We start from the raw sequence: 25279 nt of genomic DNA, 5'->3' as shown, positions 1-25279 counted from the left end.
CCCCTCCAATTCAGGTGCAAACCATCTCTTCTGAACAGGTCCCACCTTCCCTGGAAGAGATCTTAATGATCCAAAAATCTTATGTCCTCCCTCCTACACCAACTACTTAGCCATGTATTAAACTGTATTGCCTTCTTAGTTTTGCCCTCATTGGCATATGCTATGGCAGCAATCCTGAGATTACAGTCCTGAAGGTCCTGCCCTTTAACTTAGCAAATAGCCCCCTATGCAGAACCTCATCGCTTGTCCTACCAATGCCATTGGTACCTACGTGGACCACGACATCTGGCAGTTCACCATTCCACTTAAGAGTACTGAGTACTTGATCTGAGATATCCTGTACCCTGGTACCCAGGAAGCTACATACCATCCAGGAATCTTGATCCCACCCACAGAACCTCCTGTCCGTTCCCCTGTTAATGAATCCCCTATCTCCACAGCGTGCCTCATCTTCTTCTTCTGAGCCACAGACACAGACTCTGCTCCAAAGATTCAAGCACTGCGACTTCCCTCTGTGGAAAAACATTGGCTATCCGTCAATCCTCTGGTATCTCTCCTCTCTCCTGTTGCTAAGGATGATTTAAATATTTCTGCTAAAGCCCCAGCAATTTCTGCACTTGCCTCCCGTAGGGACCCTGGGAACACAATGTTAGGTCCTAGGGATTTATCCACTCTGATTTGTCTCAGGGTAGCAAACACCTCCTCCTCTATAATCTGTACAGGGTCTATGAAGTTGATGCTGCTCTGCCTCACTTCTATAGACTCTGTGTCCATCTCCTGAGTAAATACAGATGAAAAAAGTTTATTTAAGATCTCCCACATCTGTTTTTGTTCCATACTTGGATTACCATTCTGATCTTCCAGAGGAACAATTTTGTCCCTTGCAATCATTTTGCTCTGAACATATTTGTAAAATCCCTTAGGATTCTCCATCACATAGACTGCTAATGCATTCTTTCAGCTCTCCTGATTTCTTTCATAAGTGTTTTCTTACATTTTTTAGACTCCACAAGCACCTCATTTGTTCCTACTTGCCTATACTTGCAACCTGTTAAAGTCTAAAGGAAAGAGGACATTTCTTTATGACTGTTAAACACAATAAAATGCAGTCTTCATGAGTTACTTGCAATACATTTATTAGTACAAGGATAACAACAAAGTGTAACATTACAGAGGGTATCTCAGTCCAAAGCTAATAGACAGAGATAGAGACAAACCATACACAGAATTTGACAAGAGCAAAAGGATGTTATTTACAGTGTGTAAACAGTGACTCTCATTTATGAACAACTACATTGGACACCAGAACATTCACTGTACAACATGTTGGTTAGGAGTTTGAAACAGATTGGCTTCTTCACGAGATCAATCATCAAAAAAGGCTGTGTGCAGTTTTTCCGTTCAGGAGGTAACTAGGACTGTCTTCAGGGGTTCTGCTTAAAGCAAGAATGCCAGGCATTAGTCCACATAGTTCTTTTATCAGCTGAAGCTAATTACTGTCAGAAATGTTCCAGCCTCTTTTAAAAGGTAGTGTGTAACAGAAAAATTGTATGGACACAACTATATTTCTATCAAATTCCAATGGGACCGTGCCAAAGTGAAGTAATTGAGTTGTTTTCAAAAGTCACGCACTCCAGCGCGACGCCAAGATATGCACTGGCCCATTCCACAGGGACTGAATGGCTCTACGTTCGTAGGAAAGAGCTGCTGTGAGGAGAAAGACAGGTCGTGCAGCTGATATTCTGTCCCTAACTGTGACTCACAGTGCTATTGAAAGGAGCTCACTGCTCAGAGTGAATTCTTCGGTTTGACCTTACATCTGTCTAGCATGGCAGAGGAGTGAACTTGGTTTCCAGAGTTGGTCAGGCAGATGATAAACCCGTTTAACAAATACAGGAATTCTCTTCTTTTAAATCCATTCTGGTGTGTGGGTGTAGCAGGCAAGTTCACTGTTTAGTACGTACACAACGCTGGAAGAACTCAGCAGGTCCGGCAGCACCCGTGAGAAAAGAGTAGCCAATGTTTCAGGCCGAAACCCTTCATCAGGACCCTAGCGTTGTGTACGTATTCTTTGATCCACAGCATCTGCAGTTGTATTTTTGTGTTTTCACTGTTTAGTTCCTGTTCCTTGTTGCCCTCTAGTGCTTTCTTCTGGAACTGCTAATTTCAGAGATGATTCCGTTTAAGCTGATAGTATAAGGGGACCTTGACTCATTACCTAAGCTACCTGAATGGCTGAAATATTAAAGCAATTTTACAGCAGTTCAATCCTAATTTAAATGCAAAGATCTTATTCTGAATGGCAAGGCACTGAGCTTCTATGAATACAGATGCATCATTTCTTGAAAGTGGAATCGCAGATAGATAGGGTCATAATGATTGCTTTTGGTACATTGGCCTTCATAAACCAAAGAATTGAGTATAGGAGTTGGGAAGTAATTCTGAAGTTTTATAAGACATTAGTGAGTCCTAAATTGGAGTACAGTGTGGAGATTAGTCACCGACCTACAGGAAAAAATATCAAGCAGATTGAAAGAGTACAGACAACACACACAAAATGCTGGTGGAACACAGCAGGCCAGGCAGCATCTATAGGGAGAAGCGCTGTTGACGTTTCGGGCTGAGACCCTTCGTCAGGACTAACCGAAAGGAAAGATAGTAAGAGATTTGAAAGTAGTGGGGGGAGGGGGAAATGCGAAATGACAGGAGAAGACCGGAGGGGGTGGGATGAAGCTAAGAGCTGGAAAGGTGATTGGCGAAAGTGATACAGAGCTGGAGAAGGGAAAAGATCATGGGACGGGAGGCCTCAGGAGAAAGAAAGGGGGGGAACACTAGAGGGAGATGGAGAACAGGGATCCCGGTATTCTCCATAACTTCCGCCACCTCCAACGGGATCCCACTACCAAGCACATTTTTCCCTCCCCCCTTCTGCTTTTCGCAGGGATCGCACCCTATGTGACTCCCTTGTCCACTCGTCCCCCCCATCTCTTCCCACCGATTTCCCTCCTGGCACGTATCCTTGTAAACGGAACAAGTGCTACATCTGCCCTTACACTTCCTCCCTCACCACCATTCAGGGCCCCAGACAGTCCTTCCAGGTGAGGCGACACTTCACCTGTGAGTCGGCTGGTGTGGTATACTGCGTCCGGTGCTCCGTGTGGACTTTTATATATTGGTGAGACCTGACGTAGAATGGGAGACTGTTTCATTGAACACCTATGCTCGGTCCGCCAGAAAAAGCAGGATCTCCCAGTGGCCACACATTTTAATTCCACATCCCATTCCCATTCTGATATGTCTATCCATGGCCTCCTCTATTGTCAAAATGAATCCAAACTCAGGTTGGAGGAACAACACCTTATATACTGGCTGGGTAGCCTCCAACCTGATGGCATGAACATTGACTTCTCTAACTTCCGTTAATTCCCCTCCTCCCCTTCTTACCCCATCCCTGACATATTTATTTGTTTGCCTGTTCTCCATCTCACTCTGGTGCTCCCTCCCCCCTCCTTTCTTTCTCCTGAGGCCTCCCATCCCATGATCCTTTCCCTTCTCCAGCTCTGTATCACTTTCACCAATCACCTTTCCAGCTCTTAGCTTCATTCCACCCCCTCCAGTCTTCTCCTATCATTTCACATTTCCCCCTCCCCCCATTACTTTCAAATCTCTTACTATCTTTCCTTTCGGTTAGTCCTGACAAAGGGTCTCGGCCCAAAACATTGACAGCGCTGCTCCCTATAGATGCTGCCTGGTCTGCTGTGTTCCACCAGCATTTTGTGTGTGTTGTTTGAATTTCCAGCATCTGCAGATTTCCTCGTGAAAGAGCACAGAGAAGGTTTATAAGGATGTTGTTGGTACCTGAGGACCTGATTTTTAAGGGAAAGCTTGAATAGATTAGAACTTTATTCCCTAGAATGTAGAAGATTGATGGGAGATTTGATAGAGGGATACAAAATTATGAAGGGTGTAGGGAGAGTAAATGCGTGAAGGGTGAAAGGTGAAATGATTAAGGGGAACATGACATGAAACCTCTTCACTCAGAAGGTAATGAGAGTGTGGATTGAGCTGCCAGCGAAAGTGGCGGATGTGGGTTCGATTGCAAAACTTAAGAGAAGTTTGGATAACCACATGTTTGGGATGGGCATGGAGGGCTATGGTGCAGGCACAGTTTGATTGAACCAGGCAACGTAATAGTTCAGCACGGACTAGATGGACCAAAGAGCCTGTTTCTGTGCTCTGTTGGTCTATGACTCTATGAGTCTGATCAAAGCATCATGCCGCAGTGTGTGATAGTAATTGTGTCTAAAGGCCATAGAAATTAAACACCAACCGTCTGTATTAGCCTACTCTCCATAATATACAGAGAACCAACAGTTCCCCAATTTAACAGTCTATATCTGCATAGATTTACCAATGCAAATGTTGATGCGGATTTGAAGATGGCATACACAACTGTATCTCATACACACTGCTTGCTAGAGGTTGAACTCACCAAAGGTGGAGAGTGATTCAAAAGGTCTGCACTGTCTAGTTCTCACCAACTGGCACGGTGTCCAAGAGGTTGTCTAAGTTCAGATCTTCCAGGCTGTTGAAAGAGTTATTTCAGAGGTTAGGCAGGCTCAATGTTGGTGCATTCATCTTGCCTAGCTTGGGTCATTGTTTCATACAAGCTCTGGTCCATTCAAAAGATGTGGCTGATGGGGACCCACCCAGTAAATTATGTCCATCTTCTTCACTGGCAGAAATGCTTGCATACTTCAAACCTGCACAGGAAGTCAAACTCCCGGCTCTATAGGACAGTGCTGAGGAGTTTTTCAAACAATCCAGTCACTTTATCACCACCAATATTGATGTCAATAATTTAATTCCAGTGGTATTTGGTTGACTAAATTTAAAAATCAACCTTCACATTTCAGGGTGTCTATTGTGGTCCCAAAATACTGCTGTAATTCTGAAGAAGGCACATCAGCAGCTACATTTGATTGGGTATTTGAGGAGATCTAAAGATCCTTGCAGTTTCCTATGGATGCATGGTGAGGAGCATTCTAAATAGTTGCATCGCAAAGTGGTTTGGAAGCAACAATTCATAAGATCAGAAAAATCAGAAGAGGGTTATAAACTCAGCCATAAGACCATCATGATCACAAGTCTGCCCAGCATCAAGGATATCTCAAAACATGATGCCTCAAGATAGCAGGATCCATCATAAAGGATCACCACCACTTAGAATGTGCTCTCATCTCATCACTCTATGTTTGCTTGAGGAACAGCTTCTTCCATCCACCATCAGATTTCTCAGTGAAGGCTACCTCACTAACTTGCTCTCATTTTACACTATCATCTTTTATATATTCCTCATTGTACTACAGCAGATTTCATGATGGAAGTCAATGATAATACACCTAGTTCTGATTTTGGGCCTGAGAATTACAAAAGCACATGAGTTGAACGCACAGTACAATTACAGGGTCCATTTCAAAAGTACATTTAATTCTCTGCAGTCCTGAAATAGTGGTACACTATCATACAGTGGGAGGGAGGAGCAGTGTAGAGGATTGAAAGCTTGTGGATTGCAAGATCTGAGTTGATGATAAAGCTGAGCTGATGGTGACACATTCAGGAATAGGACTGATCAGAAGAGGTGAACAGTACAAGGTATTAGCAGGTGTTCTGTGTGGGAGTTGAACACAAACACTGATTGGGCCAATTTACCTGATGCCACGATGTAATTTCCTTAAACTAATACACATTCAAAACCTATCTGCACTGAAGCAAGTGACATAAATCTTAACACATCAATGCATACAACACCTGTAAGTGAATCAGATACTTAAACATTGAAATTATACATGTGGCCACAAGAAATCAGGGCTAAACAATGATGAACCTGAATACAATTATCCCCAAACTTTAAAGTAGAGGGATGTCCCTTTAGAATTGAGATAACAAGTAGTTTCTTCATCCAGAGAGTGGTGAATCTGTGTAATTTATTGTCTCAGACATCTAAGGAGGCCAAGTCACTGGATATATTTAAAATAGAGGTTAATAAGTTCTTGATCAGTTAGGGAATGATAGCTTACAAGGAGGAGGCATGAGAATGGGGTTGAGAGGGATAATAAATCAGTAATGATGAAATGGCAGTGCAGGCTTAATGGGATGAATGGACTAACTCTGCGCCTATGTCTTATGATGTGAAAAGGATAATCAGAATCAGGCTTATTATCACTGGCATTTGTTAAGTTTGTTAACTTAGCAGCAACAGTTCAATGCAATACATCATAATATGGAAAACAAAGGAAAAATAAATAAGTAACTCAATTACAGTAAGTATATATAGATATAGAATAGATTAAAAATAACGCAGAAACTGAAATAGAGTATATTAAAATAAGTGAGGTAGTGCTCATGGGTTCAATTTCTATTTGGAAATCATATAGCAGAGGGGAAGAACCTGTTCCTGAATCACTGAGTGCATGTCTTCAGGCTCCTGTACCTCCTTCCTGACAGTAACAATGAGAAGTGGGTATGTCCTGGGTGATGCTGGTCCTTAATGATAGACATTGCCTTTCAGAGGCACTTCTTCTTGTAGATGTCTTGGGTGCTATGGAGGCCAGTACACAAGATGGAGCTGACTAATTTTACAACTTTCTGTAGCTTTTTTTGGTCCAGTGCAGTTGCAACCAATCCCCCTCACCCCTCCCACCCCCCCCCCCCCCCGCACTATACCACAGATTGACATAACCTGTCAGGATGCTCTCCATGGTACGTCTATGCAAGTTTTCAAGTATTTTAGTTGACAAACCCAATTTCTTTAAACTCCTAATGAAATATGGCCTCTGTCTTGCCTTCTTTATAGATACATCGATATGTTGGAACCAGGGGAGATCCTTAGAGATCTTGACACCCAGGAACTTGAAACTGCTCACCCTCTCCTCTACTGATCCTTCTCTGTGGATTGGTTTGTGTTTCCTTGTCTTACCCTTCCTGAAGTCCAGAATCAGCTCTTTTGTCTTACTGACATTGAATGCAAGGTTGTTGCTGAGACACCACTCAACTAACTGAGACATCTCGCTCCTGTGTGTCAGCTCACCTCCACCTGAGATTCCAACAAAAATGTTTGTATCTTCAGCAAATTTATAGATGGTGTTTGATGTATGGCTAACCACATAGTCATGGGTTATCTTCAGATCCCCTCTCCCCAACTTATCATTCACTTACACCTCTGTCCTTTGCTTCTGACATATTTATAGATAATTTATAGAAGGACTGGAAGGAGGTCCAGGGATGAAGACATGCTGCTGTGATTAAGACTCAGAAGTCAGAGAAGATGGAACATAAATACAGCGAAGATGACTCAGTGTTAACGAGTCTTCAGCGGTCATGGGTGATGGAAAAACCATGGGGTGGCTTGGAAGCAGAGAGAGAGAATTTGAAACTTCACTTTGATTCTTATCATTGGTTTAAGTTTACTTTCATTACCTTCTCTTGCTGTTCAACAAGTTGTCGATCATCTTCTTCAACATTATCTCCTTCTGGATACGGCTGTAATTGTCACCAAAGATGTCATCGACCTCACGTTTGGATGCTCCTAGGCTGTTTAATCCAGCAACACTTATGTTAGTCCTGGGTATGACAGCCAAGTACACAGCCAGTTGCAGAATAAATCTCTTCCTTGAGAACTAACCCCAGCCCTTGTTGAAACACATTACACACAGTAAGATATTCACACAGAGGGTTTTACTTTAATACGTGAGTATACTTTTGGAATATATTTGATTGTACTATAATATCTACCACTCCTTCCCGTGAATCACCAGTGTTGCAGGAAAGATGTCCTCAAGTTGGGGAGGGTGCGGAAGAGATTTATGAAGATGTTGCCTGCACTAGAGAGCCCGAGCTGTCGGGGAAGGCTGGCCACACTGGATATTTTGATGAGTATGAAGGGGGTGACCTCAGTGAAGGTAATAAATTCATGGAGGGTATTGACATGGTTGCCTTTTCCTCTGGAATGGGGGTGTTCAAAAACAAGTGGGCACAGGTACAAGAGAAGGGCAGAGACCTGAAAGGTAACCTCATCACACAGAGGGTAGTGAGTAGCTGGAACAAGCTGCCAGAGAAAGTGGTCAAGAGCAACATTTGGACAGGTACGTGAAGGGGAGGCACCTGGAGGATTATGGGCTGAAAGGAGGCAACTGAACTTGAAGGGAGGATTCTTCCTCACCATGGCCCGTGGGCCAAAGGGCTCGTTTCCAAGCTGTATAACTCCATCTGTCTATGATTCTGATATTACGGTGAAATATTGACTAGTAGCACCAAAGAACACCCTTTAAAACAACTACCAAAGGAAAAAACGTCCAGTAATATGCAGCACACTCTCCATGACACTGTAGCTAGTTAGAGATAAGGGCAACAGAAAAGAGGAATTTTCTGATCAAGCCTCTGTTGGGTCTGAGAAAGAGCTCTCTTACAAAAACAAGTCTTTCTCCAATGCTCTTTGAATTTCAACTATCCAATTCTACATTGAAATATAATTAATTTTGTCCTTCAAAACCATGACACTGTGCCTCATGAATGAAAGAGGAGTGGACTGAGCCCATTACATCACAAATACATCCCTCCCCATCATCGGCTGTATCTACAGGAAGTGCTGCCTCAAGAAGGCAAGAGCGATCTTCAGGGATCACCACTATCCAGGCCATGGCATCTTCTCACAGCTACCACTGGGCAGGAGCTACAGAAGTCTGAAGTCCCACACCACCAGGTTCAGTTACTTCCCTTCAACTATTCGGCTCTTGAACCAACTGGCACAACCCTGATCACTACAGTTCTGCAACACCATGATCACTTAGATCGATTTCCACTGAAATGGATGTTTCTGTTGTAATTGTGTTCTTTCTTGTAGAAGATGTATAATTTATCTTTCATTTGTTTTGTGTCACTAACATTATGTGCCCATGTTACTGCTACAAGTAATTTTTCCAATGCACCTCTGCAGACATGTAATTGTGCAGATGACAATAAACCTGACTTTGACAAAAAGACAAATAATCATTGCTGTCAGTGTCCTCTACCACATGTCAATTCAAAGAGTTCATCGTTATTCGGACATTCTATAAAATTATCCCTTCACCTAAAAGTTTCAATCCTCTACAGAGACATAGGAGCAGAGGGCAGAGCATCAGAATACAAAAAACAGAGATAAGGAGGAATATCTTTACCCGAGGTTGGTGAATCTGTGGAAATTATTGCCACAAGTGACCGTGGACGCCTCATCAATGAGTATGAGGTTGACAGGTTCTTGATTTGTAAGGGCACCAGTACCTCACAGAATAGTGAGTATGTCATGAAACACATCAGGCATTCCATTAGAAACTGGTCAGCCACACACTTCCCATGTCAATATATTGTGATGGTCACTGAAATCTAGATGAACTTGTAGCACTATCACAGATTGGCATGTGTGACATTGTAGGCGTAACTGGATTGTGGTAGAAAGGAGATTATAACTGGGAGTTTAATATCCAAGGATACACAATGTATTGAAAGGATAGACAGGAAGGTAGGGAAGGTGTTGCTCAGTTGGTAAAAAATGAAATCAAATCATTAGAAAGAGGTGACATAGAAGGTGTTGAATCACTGTGGATAGAGCTAAGGATTTGCAAGAGTAAAAAGACCCTGATGGGAGTTGTATACAGACTCCCAAACATTAGTAAGGAGCTGGCCTACAAATGGTAACTGCGAAGTTACCATTACTAGAGAGAAGATTAAAGGGAAACTGAATGGTCTCAATGTAGATGTGACCTGAACCAGATGGTCTACACCTACGAGTTCTGAAAGAGGTGGCTGAAGAGATTGTGGAGGCATTAGTAATGATCTTTCAAAAATCACTAGACTCTAGCATGGTTTCAGAAGACTAGAAAATTGCAAATGTCACTTCACTCTTCAAGAAGAGAGAGAGGCAGAAGAAAGGAAATGATAGGCCAGCTGGTCTGACCTCAGTGTTTGGGAAGATGTTGGAGTGGCTTGTTGAGGATGTGGTACTTGGAGACAGATGTTAAAATGGGCCATAGTCAGCATAGTTTCCTCAAGGAAAACCTTGTCTCCCAAGTCTGTTGGAATTCTTTGAAGAAATTACAAGCAGGATAGAGAAAGGAGAATTGGTTGATGTTGTGTACTTGGATTTTCAGAAGCCCTTTGATAAGGTGCAATATATGGGGCTGCTTAACAAGCTATGAGCCCATGGTATTACAGGAAAGATTCTAGCATGGATACAACAGTGTCTAATTGGCAGGAGACAAGGTGTGGGAATGAAGGAAACCTTTGCTGGTTGGCTGCTGGTCACTAGTTGTTTTCCACAGGGATCTGCATTGGGACTTATTCTTTTTACGTTATATGTCAATGATTTAAATGATGGGATTGATGGCTTTGTTGCAAAGTTTTCAGATGATACGAAGAAAGGTTGAGGGGCAGGTAGTTTTGAAAAAGTAGAGAGGCTACAGAAGGACTTAAACAGATAAGGCGACTAGGCAATGAAGTGGCAGATGGAATAGAGTGTCAGGAAGTATATGGTCATGCTTATACAGTTTGGTAGAAGTAATCAAAGGGTTAACAATTTCTAAATGGAGAGAAATTACAAAAATCTGAGGTACAAAGGGATTTGAGTGTCCTTGTTCAGGATTCCCAAGGCAGGTTGAGTCTGTGGTGAGGAAAACAAATTCATTTCAAGAGGTCTAGTATATAAAAAGCAAGGATGTAATGTTGAGACTTTATAAAGAACGGATGTGGCCTCACTTGAAGTTTTGTGAGCAATTTTGGGTCTCTTATCTTCAAAAGGATGTGCTGAAACAGGAGACGGTTCAAAACAGGTTCACAAATATGATCATAAACAGGTAAGCACAAGGTTGTGATTGTCGGAGATTTTAATTTTCTACACATAGACTGGGAAGCCTATTCTGTAAAAGGGCTGGATGGTTTGGAGTTTGTAAAATGTGTGCAGGATAGTTTTTTGCAACAATACATAGAGGTACCGACTAGAGAAGGGGCAGTGTTGGATCTCCTGTTAGGGAATGATTTAAGTCAGGTGACGGAGGTATGTGTTGGGGAGCACTTCGGGTCCAGTGATCACAATGCCATTAGTTTCAATATAATTATGGAGAAAGATAGGACTGGACCCAGGGTTGAGATTTTTGATTGGAGAAAGGCTAACTTTGAGGAGATACAAAGGGATTTAGAAGGAGTGGATTGGGACAATTTGTTTCATGGGAAGAATGTAATAGAGAAATTGAGATCATTTAAAGGTGAAATTTTGAGGGTACAGAATCTTTATGTTCCTGTTAGGTTGAAAGGAAAGATTAAAAGTTTGAGAAAGCCATGAAATCTCCCACAATCACAACCTTGTGCTTATCTGTTTATGATCATATTTGTGAACCTGTTTTGAACCGTCTCCTGTTTCAGCACATCTTTTTGAAGATAAGGGACCCAAAATTGCACTCCAAGTGAGGCCACATCAGTTCTTTATCAAGGGATATTGGAAACTTGGTTCAAAAAAAGAGAGAGATCTACAATAAATTTAGGCAGCATGGAGTAAATGAGTGCTTAAGGAATATAAAGAATGTAAAAAAAATCTTAAGAAAGAAATTATAAAAGCTAAAAGAAGATATGAGTTTGCTTTGGCAAGTAAGGTGAAAATAAATCCAAAGGGTTTCTACAGTTATATTAATAAAAAAAAGGATAGTGAGGGATAAACACAAAGAACACTGCAGATGCTGTGGTCAAATCAACACGTACAAACAAGCTTGAGAAACTCAGCAGGTTGGGCAGTATCCATTGAAAGGAGCAGTCAATGTTTTGGGCCGAGACCCTTCGTCAGGACTGAAGAAGGAGGGGGCAGGGGCCCTATAAAGAAAGTGGGGGGAAGGAGAAGGTGCAGGTGAAAAACTCTCTCTTTCCCTCTCTACCCCTCTCTGCTTTCCATAGGGATCATTCCCTTTGTGACTGCCTGGTCCACACGTCCCTCCCCACAGATCTCCCACCTGGTACTTATCCCTGCAAGCGTAAGTGCTACACCTGTCCCTACACCTCCTCTCTTACCACAATTCAGGGCCCCAAACAGTCTTTCCAGGTGAGGCAACACTTCACTTGTGAGTCTGTTGGGGTCATCTATTGCATCCGGTGCTCCCGGTGCGGCCTCCTCTACATCGGCGAGACCCGACGCAGATTGGGTGACCGTTTTGTCGAGCACCTCCGCTCCGTTCGCCACAACAGACAGGATCTCCCGGTTGCCACCCACTTCAACTCTCCTTCACATTCCCATTCGGATATGTCCATACATGGCCTCCTCTACTGCCATGATGAGGCCAAACTCAGGCTGGAGGAGCAACACCTCATATACAGTCTGGGTAGTCTCCAGCCCCTTGGTATGAACATCGAATTCTCCAACTTCCGGTAATTCCCTCCCTCTCCCTTCCCATATCACACTTTCACTCTGCCTCCTCTTCTAGCTGCCTATCAGCTCTCTCATGATTCTGCCTTCTTCTACTACCCACAGTGCTTTCCCCTTAGATTCCTTCTTCACCTCTCTGGCCTATCCCCTCCCTGCTTCCCCTCTCCAATCCCTTGATCTTTCCTCTAATTGGTTTTTCACCTGCACCTACCCCCTTCCCCAATCTTCTTTATAGGGCCCCTGCCCCCTCCTTCTTTAGTCCTGACGAAGGGTCTTGGCCCGAAACATTGACTGCTCCTATCAACGGATGCTGCCCGACCTGCTGAGTTCCTCCAGCTTATTTGTACGTAGTGAGGGATAAAATTGGTCTCTTAGAGAATCAGAGTGGATGGCTATGTGTGGCACCAAAAGAGATGGGGGAGATTTTGAACTATTTCTTTCCTTCGGTATTCACTAAGGAGAAGGATATTGAATTGTGTAAGGTTAGGAGAACAAGTAGGGTAGTTATGGAAATTATGATGATTAAGAAAGAGGAAGTACTGGCTCTTTTAAAGAATATAAAAGTGGATAAGTTTCCAGGTCCTGACAAGTTATTCCCTAGGACTTTTTTTAAATATTTATTTATTAAATTTTTAGAACGTTACAAAGAATAAATGTAATGATAAAATAGTGAAAGAGAAAAAAATATAATATTAACCCTCCCCTTAACCCTCCCCCCCCCAAACCCTTATCTAAAGAAAGAAAAAAAAAGAAAGAAGAGAAAGATTGCCTGGATATCGGAGGATCCCCACATGCTCCATGGAGTTCAAAATAATTTTTATTTTTATTTTTACTTTTCCCAAATACTTTATAATTTTATCTTCAAAGGACCTATGTATTTAATCCTATCTTTTGTAGGTATGGGAGCCAAATTTTCAAAAATATATCATATTCATTTCTTAGATTATATGTAATTTTTTTCAAGTGGAATACAACTATATATTTCATTATTCCAATGATCCATAGTTAAATATAAGTCAAATTTCCAAGTAACTGCGATAACTTTTTTGGCTACTGCCAATCCAATTTTTATAAATTTTTTCTGATACTTATTCAATTTAAGTTTCGGTATTGTCCCTTCAATGTCTCCTAATAAAAATAACATTGGACTATGTGGAAGTTGTACTCCAGTAATTTGTTCCAATAAAAGTCTTAGATTTGTCCAAAATGATTGAATTTTAAAACAAGACCAAGTAGAATGTTAAAAAGTACCAATTTCTTGATTACATCGAAAACATTGGTCAGACATATTTGAATTTAATCTATTTATTTTCTGTGGTGTTATAATAAATTGGTGTAAAAATTATATTGTACTAATCTAAGTTGAACATTTATTGTATTTATCGTACTATCAGAACATAATCTTGACCAGTTTTTTCCATCAATTTTAATATTCAAAACAGATTCCCATTTTTGTCTTGATTTATGAATTCCTGATTTAATTGTCTGTTTTTGAATCAAATTGTACATACAGGAGGTAAATTTTTTAATTTTTCCTTTTTGAATTAATATTTCTATTTCGCTAGGTTTTGGCATTAACATTGTTTGACCCAGCTTTTCTCGTAAATAAGCCTTTAATTGAAAATAACAGAAAAGAGTGTTGTTTGATATTTTATATTTATTTTTTAATTGATCAAATGACATCAATATACCTTCTTCAAAACAATAACCTATATATTTAATCCCCTTTTGGAACCAATTATGTAAAAGTTTATTATCCATTGTAAAAGGAATAAGCCTATTTTGAATTAAAGTTCTTTTTGCTAATAAAATTTTCTTTAACTCATCATCCATATTTACCTTACTTCATAAATCAATCGTGTCTTAATATAGGAGATTCTTTTCTTTCCCGTATCCATTTGGATTCCCATTTATATATAAAATCTTCTGGTATGTTTTCTCCTATCTTATCTAATTCTATTCTAATCCATGCCGGTTTTTCTTCATCAAAAAAAGACGCAATAAATCTAAGTTGATTTGCTTTATAATAATTCTTATAAGTTGGAAGTTGTAACCCTCCTAAATCAAATTTACATGTCAATTTTTCCAATGATATTCTTGACATCTTTCCTTTCCAAAGAAATTTCCTTACATATTTATTCAGTTCTTGAAAGAACTTCTGAGGCAATTGTATTGGTAAAGTTTGAATAAATATTGCAATCTAGGAAATATATTCATTTTTACAGCATTAACTCTACCTATTAATGTTATTGGTAACATCGTCCATTTATCAAGATCCTCTTTTTTTTAATAATGGCAAATAATTTTGTTTATATAAATTTTTTACATCATTATCAACTCTTATACCTAAATATTTTATCCCATTTATTGGCCATCGAAATTGAGTTACTAATCGACATTGATAATATTTTCCTTTGGTAAGGGGTAAAATTTCACTTTTATCCCAATTTACTTTATACCCTGATATTTTCCCATATTCTTCTGATCTAAAAGATAGTCCTTGCAAAGATTGCAATGGGTTGGTTAAATAAATCAAAACATCATCAGCAAATAAATTAATCTTATATTCTTCTTGATTAACTCTAAAGCCCACAATGTCTGAATCTGTTCTAATTAATTCAGCTAATGGTTCTGTTGCCAATACAAATAAAGCAGGTGATAAAGCCAATACAAATAAAGCAGCCTTGTCTAGTTGACCTCGTTAAGCAAAATGGTGTTGAAATCTGAACATTTGTAACTACTTTAGCTTGAGGATTAGTATTTAAGGTTTTAATCCATTTTATAAAAGATTTTCCTAACTCATATTTTTCCAATACCTTAAATAAAAAATCCCATTCCAATCTATCAAATGCTTTTTCTGCATCCAAAGCAACTGCCACACTCATTTCATGAATTATACTAAGTAACCAGGTTATATTATCTGTTGATTGTTTTTAATAAAACCTGTTTGATCCATATGTATTAATTTTGGTAAATATTTAGATATTCTATTAGATAAAATTTTTGCTATTATTTTATAATCTGTATTCAACAAAGAAATATGATGTTGGTTTTAAAGGATCTCTATTTTTTTGGCAATACAGTTATGTTCGCTGTTGAAAAAGATTGTGGGAGTTTATGCATTCTTTCCACTTGATGTATTAGTTCCATAAAAGGAGGAATTAATAAATCTTTAATTTTTTTATAAAATTCAGGAGGAAAACCATCTTCTCCTGGGGATTTATTACTCTGAAGTGATCCTAAAGCTTCTTCAACCTCGTTTAATGTAAAGGGCATATCTAATCCTTTCTGTTCTTCCAAATTTAATTGTGGAAGGGATATTTGTGATAAAAATTTATCTATCTCGGCAATCTTATTTTGTGATTCTGATTGATATAGTTCAGTATAAAATTTTTTAAAAGTTTCATTAATTTCTAAAGGTTTATAAGTAATCTTATTTGCACTTGTTCTAATTGCATTTATTGTTTTAGAAGCCTTCTGTTTTTGGCTGCAAAGCAAGAATGTTATGTGATCTTTCACCTAATTCATAATATTTCTACTTAGTTCTCATAATTACTTTTTCTCTATGTCTGGAGTTCCCTAGGACCTTGAGGGAAGTTAGAGTAGAAATAGCAGGGGCACTGACAGAAATATTTCTAATGTCATTAGAAACGGGGATGGTGCCAGAGGATTGGCGTATTGCTCATGTGGTTCCATTGTTTAAAAAGGGTTCTAAGAGTAAACCTAGCAATTATCGGCCTATAAGTTTGATGTCAGTGGTGGGTAAACTTGATTAGGTGAACAGCCTAATTCTTCTCCGATATCTTAGTCTTTTGCTTTATTGTACATGTAACCAGCAATATCACCACACTCCCCGAGCCCTGCCCTGCAACCTCTTACCCAGTTCTTTTTCCTTTTAGTTTTGCGAGGTATCTTCTGGCGGCTTCCCTGCTGAGAATTTTGCTGAACTCGCTGGTGAAAAGTCCATCAGAGTGTCGCGTTACTCTACTGCAAGGAACAAAGATATAAATTAATAGAACTTGGTGATTTTACATTAGTTGTTATGTAATGAATCAAGTTTGATTAGGGGGTTTAAGGTAAAGGAACACTTAGGAGACAATGATCATAAAATGATAGAATTCACCATGCAATTAGAGGGAGAAGATAAATTCACATGTATCAGTATTACAATAAAGGGAATTTCAGATGTATGAGAGAGGATCTGGCCAAAGTTGACTGGAAGCGGATAATTGGCAAAATAACAATGGCTGGAGTTTCTAGAGACAATTTGGAATGTGCAGGATAGATACATTGCACAGATGAAGAAATATTCTGAAGGGGAGATGAAACAACCATGGCTGACAAGGGAATTCAAGGACCGCATATAACCAAAAGAGAGAGCATAATGCAGCAAAAATTAGTGGGAAATTAGAGGATTGGGAAGCTCATACAAGGCAACTAAGCACAAAGTGCACTGCAGATGCTGTGGTCAAATCAAGACGTACAAAAAAGCTAGATGAACTCAGCAGGTCGGGCAGCATCCGTTGAAAGAAGCAGTCAACATTTCAGGTCAAAACCCTTTGTCAGGACTAAAGAAGGAGGGGGCAGGGGCCCTATAAAGAAGGTGGGGAGAGGGTGAAAAACCAATCAGAGGAAAGATCAAGGGATGGGGGAGGGAAAGAAGGGAGGGGATAGGCAGGAGAGGTGAAGAAGGAATCTAAGGGGAAACCACTATGGGTAGTAGAAGGCAGAGTAAATTGCAATTGTAAGTGCTACACCTGTCCCTACACCTCATCTCTTACCACCATTCAGGGCCCCAAGCAGTTCTTCCAGGTGAGGCAACACTTCACCTGCGAGTCTGCTGGAGTCATCTATTGCATCCGGTGCTCCCAGTGCGGCCTCCTCTACATCGGCGAGACCCGACGCAGATTGGGGGACCGCTTCGTCGATCACCTACGCTCCGTCCGCCACAACAGATGGGATCTCCCAGTTACCACTCACTTCAACTCTCCCTCTCATTCCCATTTGGATATGTCCATACATGGCCTCCTCTACTGCCATGATGAGGCCAAACTTTGGTTGGAGGAATAACATCTCATATACCGTCTGGGTAGTCTCCAGCCCCTTGGTATGAACATTGAATTCTCCAACTTCCAGTAATTCCCTCCCTCTCCCTTACCCGTCCCACCTCTACTCTGTCTCCTCTTCTAGCTGCCTATCACCTGTCATGACTCTGCCTTCTACTACCCATAGTACTTTCCCCTTAGATTCCTTCTTCACCTCTCCTGCCTATACCCTCCCTGCTTCCCCCCCCCACCCCTTGATCTTTCCTCTGATTGGTTTTCCACCTTCTCCCCACCTTCTTTACAGGGCCCCTATAAAGGCACCTTCTTTAGTCCTGACAAAGGATCTCGACCTGAAACATTGACTGCTTCTTTCAACGGATGCTGCCCGACCTGTTGAGTTCATCCAGCTTTTTTGTATGTCTTGAGAAGGCAACAAAAAATTCATAAGGAGAGAAAGTATGAAATATGAAGGGAAGCTAGCCAATAATATAACAGAGGATATGAAAAGATTTTTCAAATATAAAAAGAGCAAAAGAGAGGCGAGAATGGAAATGAGACCACTGGAAAATGATGGTGGAGAGGTAGTAATGGGGGACAACAAAATGAGCAAGAAATGTATTATTTTCTGTCAGTCTGCACTGTGGATGGTTCCAGCAGTATGTTAAAAATTCATGAGTGTCAGAGGGCAGAAATGAGTGTTGTTCCTATTGCAATGGAGCAGATGCCTGGAAAGATGAAAGGTCTGAAAGTACATAAATCACCTGGACCAGATGGACTACACCCCAGGGTTCTAAACAAGGCAGCAGAAGAGATTGTTGAGGCATTTGTAATGATCTTTCAAGAATCACTAGATTCTGGAATGGTTCTGGATGACTGGACCTCACTCCACTCTTCAAGAAGGGAGAGGTGCAGAAGAAATTAAACTAGAGGCTAGTTAGTCTGATCTTAGTGGTTGAGAAGATTGTTAGAGTCCTTTATTAAGGGTGAAGTTTCCAAGTACTTGAGGCACATGATAAAATAGGCCATAGTGAGCATGCTTTCTGAAGGGGAATTCTTGCCTGACAAAACTGTTGAAATTCTTTGAGGAAATAACAGACAAATAGAAAAAGAAGAATCAGTGGATGTTGTTTACTTGTATTATTAAAAGGTCTTTGACAAGTTGACACATGAGGAAAGAAAAGAGCCCATGGTATTACAGGAAATGAACTAGATGTATTGAAGACAAATGACTGGCGGGAAGCAAAAAGTGAGAATAAAGGGTGCATTTTTTAGTTGACTGCTGCAGTGTTGAGGAAGCAGAGAGTGCAGAAGGACTTATAGATATTGGGAGAGCGGGCAAAGAAGTGGCAGATGAAATATAGTCCGGGGAGTATGGCCATGCACTTTGATGAAAGGAGGAAAGTCATTGATTATGTTTTGAATGGGCAGAACATTCGAAAGTCAGTTGCACAAATTCCCTAAGTTAACTTTTAGGTTGACTTAGAGGTAAGGAAGGCATATGCACTGTTAGCATTTCTTTTGAGAGGGCAAGAATGTGATGCTGAGGCTTTATAAAGCATTGCTCAGGATGTGCTTGGAGTATAGTGAGTAGTTTTGAGTCTCTTAACAGAAAAATCATGCTGGCATTCAAGAGTGTTCAGAGGAGGTTCACAAGAATGATTCTGGGAATGGATGGTTTAACATATGAGCGTTTGATGGCTCTGGGCCTATACGCACCTGAGTTTGGAATAATAAGTGAGGATCTCATTGAAATATATTGAATATTGGGAGGTCTAGATGGAATGTATATGGAGAGGATGTTTCCTATAGGGAAACACACATACACACACACACACACACACACACACACACACACACATACTCGCTATCTCTCGCACACACAACTCCATTTCTTATACCTCACTCTCTCTCTCTCTCTGGCAAGCATTCCCTACATTCTCTCTCATTTTCACACACACACTTATTCTCTTTCTGTCTTTCTCCCACTTGCTCTCTGGTACAGACAAACCCTCTCTCTGGCAAACACTCCCTCACATTTTCACACACACACACACACCCCATTTCCTTTGTACACACATATTCTCTCTCTCTTGCACACACACACTCCCTCTCTCTAGCACACGTGGTCTTGCATTCACACTTACTTTCAGACACATCCAAATACACACTCATTCACAGACACATACATACTCACGCACACACATAAACACACACTGACAAATAGGCTCTCACATACACTCCCACACGCATTCACAACATAAACACAAACGTGTTTAGAGGAAAGCATGGAGTAATGTTGGAGCTATTTTTTCATTTACAGGGAATATTGGGTGCATGGAATGCTTTGCTGAGGGTGGTTGTAGAGGCAGATATATTACAGATGTACACTGTAAGAAACTCTTAGATAGGCTCATGGACAATAGAAAAACGGAGGTCTATGTGAATGGGAAAGGTACGGTTGATCTTAGAGTAGGTTAAAAGGTCACCACAACATTATGGGCTGTAGGGCCTGTACTGTGCTGTAATGTTCTGGGTTCCATATTCATAGACAAATACTCATACACACATTACACAGCTTGCACACATAGACCATAGAATAGTCCACCAGTCTGCCTGCTTCCACACCTCCCGCTGATAACCCATTCTCTCTCCTATACCCATACCTCTTAACAACATGAACATCACTTCATCTAACTTCAGGTATTTTCTCCCTCTGCCTCCTTCTCAATTTCTATCTTCCCTCTTCTGGGTCTCATCTCACCCATTCTCTTATCCTCCCCTGCCCATCATGGTTCACTGATGCCCACCTCCTTCCCCTTCTCCCATGGTACAGCACACACTCCTCTGCTATTCGATTCCCTCTTCTCCAGCCCTTTATGTCTTCCTCATATCACTTCCCAGGTTCTCAATGCATTCCCCCTGCCCCACCCATCCAACTTCCCCCTGACCCAATCTCACCTACTGCCTTCCAGCTCGTACTTCATCCCTCTCCTCCCTTTTTAATCCCAGCCCTCATTTCTTTCAGGTCTGAAACATCGACTCTTTATTCCCCTCCATGGGTGCTACATGACTTCCTGAGTTCTTCCAGAATTCCGTGTTTGTATTTCTGTACTCATGATTGCTTCTTGATGATAACTGGATAGATTCTTAATGGCTAATGGTATTGGCAGCTCCTTCAGACGCTCCTGCATTAGCAATGAACTGATTACTCACCTCGGGAAGTTTGCAGACAATTGGTAGAAGAGGTTCTCACTATCGGAAGCGTCACTGTCAGTGTCCGATGGTAACAGTGATCGCTCCTCTACACTCTTTACATCAAGTCCAATGGCATCTCCCAGCCTATGAGTCAGAAGGAAAAATCAGTCTTGTCACTGGAATAAAGTAATGTCCTTGAAGCCACAGGCAAGAGAAAAATAAATGCACAAGCTGCATCTAAACAGTATTGGGGGTTTATCAATGAATGCACACCTGGGGGTTTGCTGTCTGTACAAGAAAGAATGGGCTGGCAATGGAGAGGGTCTAGAGGAATTTCACGAGAATGATCCCAGGGGAGAAGGGGTTAACATGTGAGGAGTATATGATAGATTGGGTCTGTACTCACTGGAGCTTAGAATAATGAGGGGGATCTCATTGAAACCCATCAGACATTGAAAGACCTAGATAGAGTGGAAGTTGAGAGGATATTTACTCTTGCGAGGAAATCTAGGACAAGAGGGCACAGCCTCAGAATACAAGGGCATCCCTTGAGAACGGAGATGAGGAGGAATTTTTTTCAACCAGATAGTGCTGAATCTGTGGAGTCAAGCCATTGGGTATATTTAAAGCAAAGTTAATAGGTTCCTAAATCTATGGAAATGACTAAAAACTTTTCAGCCCCGAGTCCTTCTTCAGAACTTATCAGGATTTCTTTATTCCTTTCCACAGATGCTGCCTGACCTGTTGAGTTCCTCCAGCATTTTGCATGTATTACTTTAGATTTCAAGCATCGCCAAAATATAGTTTTATTACCTGGAACAGGACCAGTTAAATTTTGAAATATCTTCAAAGTAAAATTACCATGGGCTGTCCTACTGGGAGGATCGCCTACCTTAGCTCGGAGTAGCCGCCCAGTGCCGGAAAGGCCGATCCCCGGGAACAGAGAAAGTTGAAGAGCGCGAGAAGCGTCACCGAATAGGAGCCGAATTTGATCACCATTTCGAAGTGTCCTGCTATCCAAACAACACGTTACTCAACACACCCCATTACCCCAAGCCCTCTGCTCCCTTTCTCTCCCTCCTCCGGATCCCACTTCAAGGATCGTTTCCAATTTGAATGCCGTGAAACTTACCGAAAGGAAGGCGTGTTGCTGTCCTTGGTGCTGAAGGAGCCGCGAAACGATTTCTTTATCTTTTCGCAGAACTCTAGCGGAGGACTGTACTTTGATTTCTCACTCTGTTCTAGGAAGGACGCGATGCGTTACTCGCACCCGTGTCTCTTTGGCTAGATGTCCGACTGTCAACAGCCTGAAAGTTCCTGGTTATATACCGCAGGCTCGTATCCGTCCACAAAGGGCGGTCACTTTCCCGTTCCAAAGAGAGGCAACTGATGAACGGCCAAAGACGTCACCTGTACTCCCCGTGGAACTGGAGCAGAGACAACTGAGGATTTTATTGAGAAAGTGCCGCCAAGGGGAGACTGGCATCAAAACTGAACACTTTTGCTGCCTCGGCGTCTAACTGTTGCTCTCGGCGAATTCCAACCACTAATAGATTTTACACACGCATGATCGTTCCAGAATCTTACAACCCCGAAAGAAGCCATTTTTCCCACCACGCTTTCGTTCACTCTGAACCCGTTGTCAACAAAAAGCCCACAATCACCATTTCTCCTATTTACTCCCCCAAGTTTTTCATCCAACAGTCTTTTGGACGCTTTCAGAAAGATTCTTGACATCAAGATCCGAATGCCGAATAACCTGTCCTGAACCAGACAATTTTATGTTCTAAGAGTAATTTCCATCCAAGAAAATGACTATGGCGGAGTGCGAGGTGGAGAGATAACATTCTGTCTCGAGATTAGCTCCATCATTTTGAAAGCATAGTTAGCATCTTAAAGTCAAAGTAAAATTTATTACTAAAAGTACCTATCTGTTATCATATGGAGATTCAATATCTTGCAGATATTTACAGGAAAATAGAGAAGTACAATAAAATTTATGAAAACACTGCAGGTACAAGACCACAAGATAATAAAATATAGGAGCTGAATTAGGCCATTTGGCCCATCGAGTCAGCTCCACCAATTTTCCTCTCAGCTCCAATCTCCAGCTTTCTCCTCATATCCCTTCATGCCCTGACTAATCAAGAATCTATCAATGTCTCGATTAAATATACTAAAGGGCTTGACTTCAACAACTGCCTATGTCAAAGAATTCCACAGATCCACCACTAAAGAAAATCTTCCTCATCTATGTTCTAAAAGGAGGCTCCTCTATTCTGAGGCTGTGTCCTCTGGTCTTAGACTCGCACACTGTAGAAAACATTCTCTCCACATCCACTCTATCAAGGCCTTTCACCATTCAATGTTTCAATTAGGTCACCACTCATTCTTCTGAATTCAAGTGAATGCAGGGCCAGATCCATCAAATGCTATTCATATATCAAGCCATTTAATCCTGGAATCATTTTCATAAACTTCCTTTGAACCCTCTACAATTTCAGCACATCCTTTCTAAGATAAGAGACCCAAAACTGCTCACAATGCTCCAAAAGAGGCCTCAACAGTACGTCTTTGAATTTATAATCTAGTCCTCCTGAAATATGATGTATTTTATCATATGCCTCCAAGTAACCTTAGAACTCATCCTTAATAATTGACCTTAACATCTTCCCAGCCACTGAGGTCAGAGTCACTGTCCAATAGAATCCTTTCTTCTGCCTCTCTTCCTTCTTGAAGAGTGGAGTGACATCTGCAATTTTCCATTCATCCAGAACCATACCAGAATCTAGTAATTCTTGAAAGATCATGAGTAATGCCTCAACAGTCTCTTCAGTCACCTCTTTCAGAACTCTGGCATATAAATCACCTGGTCCAGGTGACTTTTCTACCTTTTCTTTCAGCTTGACCTTCTCTTTTTAGCCACTTTGCTTGCTTGTATATCTTATTATCATGGTATATAAATATCATGAGCAATGTCACAAAGGATCCCTCTCACATTGTTCATGGACTTTGTCCCACTCCCATTAGTGAGGAGGCTATGCAGCATCCACACCAGGACCACCAGACAGTAAAACAGTTACTTCCCCTAAATCGTCAGGCTGATCAACGCCTCCACTCATTACCATGACATCAACATCAGCTACTTCATCATTTCCTGACAGAGTCCCTTATGTTCAAATACTCCTGCATCTAGCATCACTTTATGAAGATACGATCATAGAACAGAAAAAAACATAGAAATCTACAGCACATGACAGGCCCTTCAGCCCACAAGGTTGTGTCAATCATGTAACCTACTCTAGAAACTGCCTAGAATTTCCCTACCACGTAGCCCTCTATTTTTCTAAGCTCCATGTACCAATCTAAAAGTCTCTTAAAAAACACTATTAATCCCGCCTCCACCATTGTCGCTGGCAGTACATTCCATGCATCCAGCACTCTCTGTGTGAAAAATGCACCTCTGACATCCACCCTGTATCTACTTCCAAGAACCTTAAAAGCATGCCCTCTCGCATTAGCCATTTCAGCCCTAGGAAAAAGCCTCTGGCTACTCACATGATCAATGCCTCTCATCATCTTACACACTTCTATCAGGTCACCTCTCATCCTCCATTGTTCCAAGGAGAAAAGGCCATGTTCGCTCAACCTATTTCCATAAGGCACACTCTCCAATCCAGGCAACATCCTTGTAAATCTTCTCTACACTCTCTTTATAGTATCCATGTCCTTCCTGTATTTAGGTAACCAGAACTGAACACAATACTCCAAGTGGAGCCTAATGAAGTTCTTATATACATGTAACATTGCCTCACAGCTCTTGAACTCAGTCCCACATATGATGAATGCCAACACACCATATGCCTTATTAACAACACTGTCAACCTGCACAGCAGCTTTGAGTGTCCTATGGACATGGACCCCAAGGTCTCTCAGATACTCCACACTGTCAAGAGTCTTAGCATTAATATTATAGTCTGTTTTCAGATTTAATCTACCAAAATGAACTCACTTCACACTTATCTGGTTGAACTCCATCTGCCACTCCTCAGCCCAGTTCTGCATCCTATCGATGTCCTGCTGAAACCTCTGACAACCCTCAAGCCAATCTACAACACCCCGAACATCTGTGTCATTAGCAAACTCACTAACCCACCCTTCCACTTCCTCATCCAGGTCATTTATAAAAATCACTAAGTGGAGGGGCCTCAGAACTGCTCCCTGCAGAACACCACTGATCACTAACCTCCATGCAGAATACGATCCATCTACAACCACCCTTTGCCTACTGTGGCAAGCTAATTCTAGATCCACTAAGCAAGGTCTCCTCGGATCCCATGCCTCATTACTTTCTGAAAGATCCTCACATGGGGAACCTTATTAAATACCTTACTGAAATCTATGTACACTACATCCACTGTTCTACCTTCGTCAGTCTGTTTTGTTACATTCTAAATGAGTTCAATCAGGTGCATAAGGCATGATTTGCCCTTGACAAAGCCATGCTGACTATCCCTAATCAGATTATGTCTCTCCAAATTCTCATTAACCCTGCCTTTCATCCTTTGTACACCATGCTTCTTTTACTCATCCATCC

At 41.2% G+C, this 25279-nt stretch overlaps 1 protein-coding gene across 2 annotated transcripts; it reads right to left on the bottom strand.

The window, feature by feature from the left end:
* Nucleotides 1-1129: 1129 nt before the first annotated feature.
* LOC132402442 (VIP peptides-like) lies at nt 1130-21961 on the bottom strand. Of its 2 annotated transcripts, none has more exons than XM_059985294.1 (7): nt 21815-21961; nt 21575-21695; nt 20701-20826; nt 16322-16429; nt 7480-7593; nt 4493-4585; nt 1130-1433 (listed from the first exon to the last, which is right to left on the bottom strand). In XM_059985294.1, exons 2-6 carry the CDS (start codon nt 21679-21681, stop codon nt 4528-4530), a joined length of 513 nt encoding a protein of 170 aa, XP_059841277.1. In that variant the 5' UTR covers nt 21682-21695; nt 21815-21961; the 3' UTR covers nt 1130-1433; nt 4493-4527. The 2 variants fall into 2 exon arrangements, with proteins under 2 accessions (XP_059841277.1, XP_059841276.1); XM_059985293.1 differs by having other exon boundaries at nt 21575-21692.
* Nucleotides 21962-25279: the final 3318 nt, after the last annotated feature.

Source organism: Hypanus sabinus, chromosome 12, assembly GCF_030144855.1.
Source record: "Hypanus sabinus isolate sHypSab1 chromosome 12, sHypSab1.hap1, whole genome shotgun sequence".
Classification (NCBI taxonomy): Eukaryota; Metazoa; Chordata; class Chondrichthyes; order Myliobatiformes; family Dasyatidae; genus Hypanus; species Hypanus sabinus.
This window is presented reverse-complemented; position numbering and strand designations above follow the sequence as displayed.

Excerpts from the sequence above, each read along its gene's own strand:
- LOC132402442 (XM_059985294.1), bottom strand. The coding sequence starts at position 21,681 with ATGGTGATCAAATTCGGCTCCTATTCGGTGACGCTTCTCGCGCTCTTC. Across the intron at positions 20,827-21,574 it reads GGCGGCTACTCCGAGCTAAG|GCTGGGAGATGCCATTGGAC; the intron begins GTAGGCGATCCT and ends TCTGACTCATAG. Across the intron at positions 7,594-16,321 it reads CTAAAAGGAAAAAGAACTGG|CCTAGGAGCATCCAAACGTG; the intron begins GTAAGAGGTTGC and ends TGGATTAAACAG.